The sequence below is a fragment of the Dermochelys coriacea genome, chromosome 16 (genome assembly GCF_009764565.3).
Source record: "Dermochelys coriacea isolate rDerCor1 chromosome 16, rDerCor1.pri.v4, whole genome shotgun sequence".
In the NCBI taxonomy this organism is placed as follows: Eukaryota; Metazoa; Chordata; order Testudines; family Dermochelyidae; genus Dermochelys; species Dermochelys coriacea.
In genome coordinates, this window is record NC_050083.1 from 11,542,604 (window position 1) to 11,555,392 (window position 12,789).

General features: G+C 41.8%; 1 protein-coding gene across 20 annotated transcripts in view; it reads right to left on the reverse strand.

Annotated features, from left to right (window-relative positions):
- Nucleotides 1-4,556: 4,556 nt before the first annotated feature.
- Nucleotides 4,557-12,789, reverse strand: part of CDK5RAP2 (CDK5 regulatory subunit associated protein 2) — a 105,945-nt gene continuing 97,712 nt past the window's right edge. For all 20 annotated transcript variants that reach the window (XM_038374380.2, XM_043498506.1, XM_043498508.1 and 17 more), the window contains 3 exons: nt 10,884-11,022; nt 6,760-6,806; nt 4,557-5,214 (listed from right to left, as the gene is read on the reverse strand). In XM_038374380.2, coding sequence (XP_038230308.1) covers nt 5,155-5,214; nt 6,760-6,806; nt 10,884-11,022 — 246 coding nt within the window. In that variant the 3' untranslated portion in view covers nt 4,557-5,154. The remainder of the gene's footprint in view (nt 5,215-6,759; nt 6,807-10,883; nt 11,023-12,789) is intronic.

The window sequence follows — 12,789 nt, forward strand, 5'->3', positions numbered from 1 at the left end:
TGGAACTGTATCTAGCTGAAAGAAAAGGAGTACTTGTGGCACCTTAGAGACCAACAAATTTATTTGAGCATAAGCTTTCATGAGCTACAGCTCACTTCATCAGATGAAGTGAGCTGTAGCTCACGAAAGCTTATGCTCAAATAAATTTTAGTATCTAAGGTGCCACAAGTACTCCTTTTCTTTTTGCGAATACAGACTAACACGGCTGCTACTCTGAAACCTGTATCTAGCTGCTATCATTTCTCATTAACTCATTGTTTCTGTTGGATTCGATTCTACCCCAGCTGTAGGAGTTAACTCAGCTAGTTCTGGGCTGCATAGTACTTTCCCTCCTGCAGTTCTCCCTCACTTTTGCCTCCCGCCATAAGGCTTGGGGCCAAGTTCTTGTGCACTAGTCAACAGCTGCCACGCTTTAGGGAGCATATAGATGTTCTGGATGGAAGTGCTTTGTAAAGACACACTTCTACAGCACACCAAGAGACAGAATGTTAATGTTCAGTGCTAGTTGTGGACACGGGATGGTCGTATGTTTGAGGTTACAAATCAAAGAAAGGCAATTGTCACCGCTTTGTCCTTCACTGGATGTGTTTCTCCAGCACAAAAAACACCCCACAGTGCAGTGTGACTGGACGGCTCTCCTTGCACGCAGAGCAGAGAGGCAGCACTGGGCACAAGGCTACAGATAAGGGTGTGGAAAGGGGATACTCAGCCCCCACAGGGGAAGGTATGGATGGAGGCAGGCTCGGAGGCGAGAGCTGAGGATGACAGGGGACACGCTATTGAAACACCCTGGTGTCCTCAGGCATGTATCAAGGCAGATGTGAGCACATGGGGGCACCAGGCATGGGTGTGATTCGAGACTGCCTAGAGCCTATGGGGGCATCGTGGGGGTGTTTTGAGGCTGCTTCAAGCCTATGGGGGGGTGTAGTGGGAAACATGTCAGGGGTGTGTTTTGATGATGGCTCGAGCTCATGTGGGCATGGCAGGGCACGGCAAGAGTGTGCCAGGGATGTAGCGGGGGTGTGTCAGTGGTTTAGCCAGGATGCCTAGCGCCTCCGGGGGGGCTATCAGAGCATGGCGGGGGCATATTTTGAGGCTACCTTGAGTCTGTGGGAACATTTTGGGAGCATGGGAGGGGCATGTCTTTTTTAAATGCCTCTAACCTATGGGGTGCATCAGGGGCGTGGTGGTGGCATGTCAGGGTTGTGGTTTGATGATGCCATTAGCCTGGGGGGGTGTGGTGGGGGGGGTGTCTTTTGACAATGACCTTAATCTATGGGGCTGTGGTTGTGGTTTGATGATGTCTTTAGCCTGGGGGGGTGGGGTGTGGTGGTGGGGCGTGTTTTTTGATGATGCCTCTAACCTATGGGGGTGTGTCGGGGGCATGTGAGGGTTGTAGTTTGATGATGCCTTTAGCCGGGGGGGGGGGGAAATGTGTGGCAGGGGTGTGTCTTTTGACAATGCCTCTAACCTATGGGGGGGGGTGGCGGGAGGCGTGTCAGGGTTGTGGTTTGATGATGCCTTTAGCCTGGGGGGTGTGGTGGGGGAGTGCCAGGGGTGTGTCTTTTGACAATGCCGCTAACCTATGGGGGGGGTGGCGGGAGGCGTGTCAGGGTTGTGGTTTGATGATGCCTTTAGCCTGGGGGGTGTGGTGGGGGAGTGCCAGGGGTGTGTCTTTTGACAATGCCGCTAACCTATGGGGGTGTGGCAGGGGAATGTCAGAGGCATGTGAGGGTTGTAGTTCAACGATGCTTTTGGCCTGGGGGAGCTGTCAGGGGTGTGTCTTTTGACGATGCCTCTAACCTATGGGGGTGTGGCAGGGGCGTATGAGGGTTGTAGTTTGATGGCCTTAGCCTGGAGGATGTGTCAGGGGTGTGTCTTTTGACGATGCCTCTAACCTATGGGGGGGTGTGGTGGGGGGGCGTGTGAGGGTTTTAGTTTGATGATGCCTTTAGCCTGGGGGGCTGTCAGGGGGTGTCTTTTGACAATGCCTCTAACCTATGGGGGGGTGTGGCGGGGGCATCTTTTGACGATGCGTTTAACATATTGGGGTGTAGTGGGGCCATGTCAGGGTTGTGGTTCAACAATGTCTTTAGCCTGGGGGGGGGGCGCATGACAGGGGTGTGTCTTTTGATGATGCCTCTACCCTATGGGGGTGTGGCAGAGGTATGTCAGGGTTGTGGTTCGATGATGCTTCTAGTCTATGGGGTGTGTCAAGGACATGTCCTGAGGCTGTCTCAAGCCTATGGGGGCAGGAGTGTGTTTGGGGCATTGGTGGGGACATCATGTGTGTGTCCCCCAGCATTTCCAGGCTGCTTCAAGCTTGCAGGTTGCCTCGAGCCTATTGGCACATTGCAGGGTGTGTTTTGAGGCCGCATCAAGGCTATGGTGGTGTGGTAGGGGCATGCTTAGAGGCTGCATTGAGCAAAGGCTCATTCGGAGGCTGAGGTGTGGTCAATGCTGGCCTTTCATGAGCAGTAGCCAGTTCCTTTTGCCTACAGTCCAGTATCACGCCTCTTTGCGCATTGTCTGGGCCAAGCCTAGACACCTCTGTGGTATAGAAAGCTGACCTAGCTACCAGACCATGCCGCCACCAAGTCCTCTACCCACCTTGAGCATAAAACAAAAGCAAGGTCAGCACTCGGAAATCAAATGACTTCTTTAAATCCTTCTGTCTATCCCTCCTGTCTTTTTCCCCATACAGTTATTTTTAAAGAAAATTTAAACTTGGTTCCCATTAAACAAAATTAACACACCGTAAGTTTTTTGTCTTTTTTTGCAGTGTTCCAGTTGGTAAGATTTTTCTTTTAATTATTTTTAAACTGCCCCAATAAATTGTGCACGCTTAAGAGGAACTTCTCATTAACTTGAAATATTTTGATCTCTCAGGATCATCTCTTTTTAAAGAGGTAATGATATATTTGAAATTGGGTCAGCTGGAAATTTTTCATTTCTCCCCCCCCCATCCAAATGCTAGAGAGGCACATGTCTTTTTAAAACGGATTCATCCCTCACACCTGACAGTGGGAGCAAGGAATCAGGAGCAGCGTTCTGGTGTGGGGGAGCGGCAGATCGTCTAGGAGAAGGGAAGGCAAATAAGAAACATACAGATGGTGTGAATAAAAGCTGCAGGCAAACTGATACCGATGCACTATATATAGCTGCCCAGCTGTTTCTTTCAGGTGTTGTAATACAAACATAGGATGATTAATTTTGAAAGTTGAAATGTATAGAGGATTTTGATTACATCTGAGTGTCTATAATTTAGCTACTTAGTAAAATTAACTCAATGTTTTTAAAGAGATGTGAGCACAATGAGAGTGAAGTGCAAGTTTGACTATATGCTGTTTTTCCTTTTGATTTGCAAAAAGTTTATTTTTAACTTTGTTTTTCCCATGTATTCCTATCAACTCAGCCCAATGAGTTTACTTCCCCCTGGTGTCAGCTAAAGACAGCAGCACTCTGTTTTTGTGCTTTCGCTTCCCTTTCTGGGCTAGATTTCCAAGTACTCTTGAAAATCTGGCCCCAATTTTAGGTGGAAAGAGCTTAGGTCCTATTGAGACACTTACAGAAAGGTCAAAGGTTTAGTTTTCCAAAACACCCAGGTGCCTTAAGAGCAAAACTCCCACTGAAAGTCACTGGTAAAAGAGAAACACCAATAGCTGCTGGGGTATAAGGGCTTTTACTATGAAATTATTTTGCTGCGGTTTCGTACATGAAATGTTGAGGAAATAAGGTGGCTCCAAAAGGCTCTCCAGGACAGGACAATCTGCAGATTTCCCTGGGGCCAAAGCATGTCTCATGACCTGCTCCAGAAGGTGCTGCTTAAGGCACAAGTCTCTGGGCACCTCTGTTCTCTTCTTGCACAATTTACAGATGGAGCATCTTCCTTTCACATGCCCCTTCAGCAGGCCCAATAAACACTAAGTGGGTAGTGGAGGGGAGTCATTATTGAGGACAGCTACCCCACATGATGGATAGTGTTTAAAACCTGGTGAGGCCATCCCACCAGGCTAAACTGTACATAATTACTACCTAACAAAAACCTAAGGATACTACAATAAATGAACTATAAACTACTATATAACAAAATCACAAACACAGACAGAAAAAGCATGAGGTCCAGTATCACAGGGAGTGCTCAGACTCAAGGAGCAGGTGTGAAGAAGGCACTGAGGGGGGTTGGGACAGTGCTGCCCTTAAATACCTGCAGGGAGGGGCTGCTGTACTAGAAGTGCTGCTCCTGCAGCTACTCCTAAGCAAAGTTCGCTGGGCACCCCCACGAACCCATGTATTCCACTCGGGTTTACGCTTGAAGAACTGTACTTCTAAGAGGCTTGTGTTATGTAATGCAGAGGTGGTTGGAACTGAATCTCTATCAACCACCTTCTCTGAGTGATTACTGAACACCAGAGGGGCAGGAACACTTCCATATTTCTTCAGAGAAAACAAGTGACCCAGCCAAAAATTGGGAAGACTTTGATCACAGGTGGTTTATGGTTAGATAGTCCTCCAAAAGCTCTGGAGTTGCAAACAAAATAAGGAACATGAACAGGTTTAACAAATGTCTGATTTTAATTCACATTTTCAGACCTACCATCAGATTCTAATTGCTACTTTAGAATGTTAGCTCAACATCAGGTAACTCTCAGCAAAATCCTTCATGCACATATTGACAATGCTTTAAAATACTGAAAGCTTCCCATAGTCCTAAATTCCAGTGATGCAAGGCAGACCTAAAGAAAAACTGTTAACCTGCTGCAAGTATTCACTGTAAAAGAAGTTTGGAGAAGGCTAACTACCTGGACTAAGTCTTTTAGGCACTAGGAAATATCGTACCACAGGAAGAAACAGAATGCATCTACTTTAAAAAAAAAAAAAAAATTATAGCATAAGAAAAACGTAGAAAAGTTCAGATGAGCCCATTTTAAACACTTTCTGCACTTTTCTCCAGTACCTGTTCATATAATAAATATTCAAAACCAATTTTACCCTATGTTAAATAAGTTATTTCCCAATAGTTTTGTCAAAGGGTGTCAGCTACTGAAGTGCCAAGCGAACCTTTTAAACCAACCAATATTAAGGCTTAAACTGTAAAGAAGCCTACACAATGATCACATGAAGGAACAGGCTTTATTAGTGGAACTTTCTCCTTCACAGAATCCTTTTCTTGTTGGTGTGTGAAGCTGCTTTTTGATTTTCAGCTGGCTGAACCTGGTAAGAAAAGCACTTATTAATAAATTTTATAGCACTTTAAACTCCCATAGGACTTTCCAAGTTCTAGAATAGCCCCCAAATTGACATATCTTACGCTCTAGGACCCTGATCTTGCAAAAGGACCATCTGCTAGCATGGGCTATTACTTCTGCATGAAGACCTGCTGAGTGTAATACAATTCCTTGTAGGAATAAGGATCCTTTTGCATGATCAGGTTCTCACCCAGGCAAGGTAGGGACAGCAACATAGTATCTAGATAAGAAAAAGCTTTGAGAAATCATTGGTGAGGGGGCTAACGGAGGAACGATTCATAAAAGATGAGAGTTGTAAAAGGATGGAGGGGAGTTGGTGGAGAAAGTGGAAAATGGTTTACAAGCAGGGGTGTCATTAAAGGGGTGTATGAATAAAAGAGTAGGACAGAGAGGGAAGTTAATATGCTATGGTCTCTAGGGTGTAAAGTCTAAATGTGCTTGAGGAAAATCAAATATGAAAGGATTGTTTGCAGTGTTTGTTGTAGCCAGGTCGGTCCCAGGATATTAGAGACACCAGGCAGCTGAGGTAATATTTTTTTATTGGACCAACTGCTGTTGGTAAGAGAGACAAGCTCTCAAGCTAGACAGAGCTCTTCTTCAGCTCTGGAAATACAAAAGGTGACCGTTTAGAACTCAAACTAATTTAAAAGATTGCATTAGCAAATGTCTGTTTGCAGAAGCTTTCCCCACTGGGTCTAGATTTTAAAAAACAAAGCCAACTATTAAGACATGTCGAAGGCAGCACAGAATAAGATTTTCTTCATGAGCTTGGGCAGAAGATACGATAGGGCATTGGAAGTGAGGTTACTGGACTGAAGCCTTGTGCTGACCGTGAACAACTGGATGAGGTGGGAAAGGATAGGACTACTAAGCTACGAAAGGCATAAGCAAGAAGACAGGGTTGAGCAAGTTATCTGGTAAACACCATAAGTAGGATTGGCAGAATTTGACTTTGGTTTTTTATTATTTTGACAAATGTTTGATAAATTATTTTAAAGCATTTTTTAAATTTTTAACTTGGGAATTCTTAGGGGGGGTTCATCAGTTATTTAATGACAGTAGATACTGAGACTCACAACATTAAAGCTTTATAACTATTAAACATACCATGTCAACATTTGCAAGGTAAATATCCTTAAAACAAATGCTAGTAAGTTCTCAAAGCAGCATTTTTCTTACCTTGCCTATCTGTAAATTTAGATTGATGGAAATAGTTTTCATCTGTTTGTATGTGTAAGACAAATTGACATTTACTGACAAAATCTAATCCTTTCAAGCCTATCATGTGCAATTTAAATTTTAACATTTAAACATTAAATATTAAGGAAAATTTATTAAATGAATGTAACCAACCTCTCGTGTTTACACCAGGCCAGTAGGAAATACAAACCAAACAACTGATAGTAATGCTGCAAAGTATATTACTAACATGGCAATTTATATTAAATGTACTTACAATAGGATAGTACTATGTACCACAGGGCACTTAATGGAAACAGATTTTACTTACTTCTAGGTTTCCTCTAGCCTTCTTTAAAACATCATGGGTTAAAGCCACTGCAAAGAGAGAATATAGATTAGAGACAATACTACTTAGCACTTACACTTCCTTCTTTGCATTTATTAGATGTGGTGTTAAAAAATAGTAAAAACACACACCAAAATCTACAAATTGGGCAAATGACCCCCCACCCATCCCATCCACCTTTTTTCCCCTAGCCATTTCAACCTAGTTATCAAAACCTAGGAGAACTGATACCCCTTGATGATATAAAGTGTTGTACAAACACTGAGTAAGCCTACAACAATCCTGGGATGTAGGTATAATTTCATGAACAGCTAAGTGACTTGCCCAAGACCAGATGGGCAGTCAGTAGCAATGCCAGATCTAGAATTCATGATTGCCTATTTCCCAGGCCTGTGCTCAGTCCACCTGACTATTCTGCCTGTCAGATATACAGAACAAAAGGGTGAGAGCTTTTAAAATACTCCTCCCGTAACTAGGACTAACCAAGTAATAACATGTATATTGTAACACTGTATTTAAAAGAGTTGTTGTTTTGCGCCATGGATGTGCATAGCCCTCTACAATACTGATCAAATGGATTCCCTGCCTCAAGAAGCTTATGTTGTAAGGGCTCAATGCAGCCCCCATGGAAGTCAAAGTCTATGGAAAGGGGAGATGAAGCATGACCCAATTAAAATCAGTTCTCTGAGACTGAGAGGGAAGATATTGGGGAGGGGGCGGGGGAGGAAAGACAGATGGTGAAATATGTACGCCAGCTTCTCCAGCATGAAGGAACTGGCAGTTCAAGGACACGACAGCCTATATACCCCCTGGAGAAATCATGCAAGAGTGACTTGTTCTGAAGGGTTCCAAGTTTTTATCTATTAATCTGGTTGGTTAGCTCCTGAGAGAGAAAAAGACCTAAGAATAGAGTGGGGGTTGTTTGTATAAAGAACTGATCTTTGAAATGCCAGGTTAAAAATGTGATTCTCTAAGCTCTCGGCTCAACTGCTCAAAAATACTGTTGAAGTAGAAATTTAATATTCCAGTCTTAAAAAACAAACAAACAATTTAGGCACAATAAAGATTTTTCATTACAATAATAAGAACCCACAAACTCCAAGGATATAGCTGACATGAGATAATTATAGCTCTGGCAGATTACAGCAATTTGGCTCTGCATTGTTACATGTTCAGATGAGGTTTATAAGCAGAGTTCTCTCATCCTAAGAATGTGCAAGAGAGACTCATAGCCATGAGAATGTGCCTCTAAACATATTTAGGAACACTCAAGCTAATAGTGCTAGGGGACTTGAAGGCGGACTGTAGACTTTTAAGGGTGCTACCCAGCTAGCAGGAATTTGGATTGTGGAGAATAAGATGGAAGGGAAGGTCACCCACTTTGATCCCTGTGATTTCTTGCTACTTGAAATAGGAACTTTAAGCATAAAGATACAATTTAGCAGCTTCCTTTGATTCACCTAGCTTCCTTTATGCATGGTCAGGAGTTTGTGGAGAGATGCACTTTAGAAACATTTCTGAAATTGCTCTAAAAGGCAACAGTAACCTGACATCCATAATTCCCCTAATCAATGAAACTTACAGAAAATTGTATCAAAGTCCCTTTGTGTAACACAGTGCTCTCCGCTCATAAAGAACTGTTAGTAAATTCATTTTACCTGACAAAACTAGATTTTTCCAAATCAAAAATATTAAGTTCCATACATGGACAGAATTTAGAGTATATGAAACTAATAGTTAGCTGCTACTAGCCAGGCATCATTTTGCATCAGGAGATTTTAGAACATGATGGCTTCATTTTATCAAGATCTAATTCAGAACAGGTTGTGAACTGTTTGGATGTGTTTGGGGTGGGGGGGCCTTGTGTGTGGTTGGGTTAGCCCCAAATCTACACTATTTTACACCCTGTGTAACTGCACTGAACTACCCTAGAGGTCTACACCGGGTGTAAGTCATTAGAACACAGGAACTGCCATCCCAGATAAGAAAGACTCCATCCCAAGGATATTTTTTAAACAGACAAAATAATATAACTCTAGAATTCTTTTTGAAATCATAAACTGAGCTATTTAACTTCCAAAAAATTGAACAAACCAGAAATTTGGATTGAATAAAACCAATTTTAATGTCATTTGTTACAATGACACTTCTGAAAAGACTGGGCTAAACACAGCCTATAAATACTAAGCTGCAGAAAAAAGATGCAGGTAATATTTTTTTTTAAACATTTGCAGTTTTGGAGCAGAACAACACTGAAATGAAATGTGGTTGCCAATGATTTGAGTAACTCATGGCATTGATGTAAGGCCATTTCAAACACATTTAGCGGATATTAGAGAACATTTTAAATTCTAGATTAATTACTCAAAAGAGCATATATGTCATGCTGGAAGAGACCTGTGAGCCATCGAGGCCATGATGCACCAAAATGTGCCATAATATAGCATGGGGAGAGGGGAGAAGTGGCTCCTTCCAGATCCCTGCTGGCGAATAGATGAGGTCCTGAAGCAGAAGGGTTGTATCCCATTGAATGTTCACCTTGCATTGTGCAGCTAGCAGATGCAATCTGACTATGCCAATGAAAGTGTGTCTTGGGACTAGACAGGTGTCTCACCAATCAGTTCATTGGTAGGTAACATCTACATTTCTTTGCTTTAACTTTCACAATTAAAAAAAAAATCCCATAAAATTGTTGTAAAGCCATAAGTGTGTGCACATGGGACTACAATTTCCTTAAGCCAAAAGTCTCCTTCCCCGCTTCCTTCCCTATTGCCTATTTGCTAATCAATGAGAGTTGTTAAATGAGAATCATTTAGTGGCTTGGGGATAGTGGGGCTTAAAGAACAAGTGGCAGAATGTAGGAGCCCCCCTACTGTCCAAGGAATGAGCAGAGTGAGACTGCCATCTTCTCTTGAAGGCTTGTTACTGCCAATACACTGAGAAAAGTGGGGAGGGAGCAGGTGGGAAGTGGCAGGCATAAAACAAAACACTGAAGACTGTAAGCCAGTAACCACTGGTGTAGTAGACGTTAGTTTGGGTGTTGAATGGCACACATGAGTTAAATAGGGCTGATTAAAGATTGTGCTTGATATAAATTGTTTAGTTGTTTTGTAGTGCATCTGCCATACCTATACATGTCCTGGTTTTGAATGTTTGAGTTGGCGTCTGTACTTGTGTAATAGTTAAGGTTCCTGAACGTTGTGATTTTGTGTTGGAACTGGACTGTTTGGTGTTTGATACAACTACAGAATATGCAGTTCTGACAAATTTTTGGAAGCTACATTAAAAGCAGGTGATTTAATTCATGTTTCTTAAGTCTCTGGACATGGCTGTTAAGAACGAAATTTCATTTTACAGCCTATCAGGACTGCCATGCTTAATAGTAAGCTCCCCATCCTCATGCTACCACGTCCTCTTCAATTCTTCTGCAATCCTCTAATACAGTCTAGAGAGTTGACATATCTTCCCAGGATGTTTCACATGGTCAGTTCTGCTGCTATGGCATCTCTCTTTGACTATCAACTCTATTCCCAGTTACTGTGATAGAGGTGCAACACAAAAACACACCAGAAAACTCTCAATAATTCTAGGTTTACTAGGACTCTGGTAGCATCACTATTTTGAGAGGGAAAGTGCCACAGAGATATAATGAACTAGAGAAAACATTGCTTCCCCTTAATAGACAGTCCTTGCAAGATAGGAAATTGGTACATTAAATGAAGTAACTCAACAGATTTGTTTTGACAATGAGGATCATACAACAATGGGTTATGGGTGAAATTTCACCCCATTACATCAGGCCTGCACAAGTCCCTACATGACACTTAAGTTAGCTCTATGTCCCATGTCACTCCCCTATGTGCCGACCTGCCTTATGCACTGGGATGAATTTCTTCCTCATGGAACAAAGCCTCAAGCTTTATATAGCATATACTTTGAAGTCCAGGAAGCATTTAACACTGGCTATTAAATATATTCAGCAGCACTTCAACAGGAGTGGTTTCACACTAAAAACAGTTTCTTCGTTCATTTCATTTCAGTTAGTTCACCATCTACAGAAATAAAATAGAAGAAACTGAGGAACTAATAATAGATCATTCACTAACACTGATCAATGATGACTTTCTCCATGTTTTCCTTCAGCTGGTTTGTAGAGTGCAAGCGTTTGACAGTAATATGTAGCTTCTTCTCCTGCTCAGACAATTTCTTATGGAGTCTAAGTATTTCTGTTTTCATTCCTTCATCCTAAATTGAAAGAAGAAAATAATGACTTCAGAATTCTTATATAAACTACAGCATATAGTTAACTGCTAAACAATTTAGTGAGAGAGCCTTGAAATGTCTTCATAGTATGGACTTAATGGAGTGTCTCATAGCCACCTCCCCTCCCAATCTCAACTGTACCATCTGTAATCACAAGACATCTAAGAGGCAACTAGCGCAACTCCTTACACAGAAAACTAATTTGAGGAAAGTATATGTGCATTTTTAGGTTTTTTTTTAATGCAATTAATGTTTTAACCTTTTGGGAAAAGGTTAACACCATTGTCTACTTCTTCTCTTTAATCTTCCATTCCCATCAGTTCTTTTGCTCTCCACTGGAAACTATACAGCAAGCCACTACCATGTGACCAGCAAGTGCTCAAAAGTCTACAAGTAGACCGTGGACCATTGTTTGGGAATCTGGTCTACTGTGTATTTCTACTTTCCATATATATAAATAAATAAATAAAATGGCTTTTAATCAGAGGATCTGAATGCATCATAACAGTGACAGGAGCAGTGTGATTGCAAGATTAGTTTACAATCTGTCCTGTTTATTTAAAGGCTTTACTTCCATCATCTTGGTGTGATTACTATCCTTTGGGACAGGGCTACTAAACAGAACACCAAGGTCACTTGCCAAGGTCACTGATCTGGATCCTTGCACAAACTCCAGCTCTAAGTACAAGCAATAATTGCTCTGTGTGTCACTTGTTGAACTTTGTTTTATGTTTTTTGGAATTCTCATCCAGCATTTTGCTCCTGAGTGGCACTGATCACTCACCACAGCTCCTACAGGATCACGTGAGGTATTGGGTGCTCCATGCCTTTTAGGATCAAACACAAAGGGTCAAACTTTCCAAAAGAGCTCATCTCCCATTTAGGCACCAAAGTAAGTGGCCAGATTTCCAAGAGAACTCGGCATGTTGCGTCTCTTGAAAATCTGGCCTCTATTCAGGTGCCCACCTGGAAGCTGAGCTCTCTTGAACTTATGGGGCCAGATTTTGAGCAGGCCTTGATCCTTATTGTCATGGTTTGGATGTGCATGCAAATGAAGTTTTTTCTGTATTTGGTGTATTTTGAGAGACAGTGGTGTATGTAGATAGTATGTGAATTTGTCTACACATGTGCAGAAATATACATGTATATTCAGATAAGTATGCGCATGTGTTGCAGTACAGGCTCATATGCTCATACACACACACACACACACACACACACAAAGAGAACGAACACATTTAAATACACATGGTACTAGCTGAATTACACACCCCTTCAAGGCTTTCTGATAGCGTCACCAACTACAGGATCACAACTCAAGTGATATACTGGAGAGCACAGTTTACTTTAGTTTATAATTTTTTTTAAAGATAGTGCAACCTTTTAACAAAAGAATGTTGTTAAAATAACCTTTGCCTTCCAACACATTTATTTTTAGTAATGTTCTGTCTCTCTCTCACGCACAAAACATCTCACGAGAAAAAAAATTAGATTTTAAAGCCAGTTTGATTTTTAGCTTGTAACAGTTCAACGTTGAGTGGTGATATTGTGACACCTATCTATGCATTCCGTTTACGTTAGTTCATTTCCATAGTGTAATCCTTTTCAGTTAAAAAAGTTATAAAAGTTGTTTTGGAGTTTTGTTGCACTTTAAAAAATTTTCTATTTTACAGATCAGATGTGACAGTGATGAAGGTGAAACATAGCACTCTGATTACATCAAAGCCATGAGATAGGATGCTTATCATT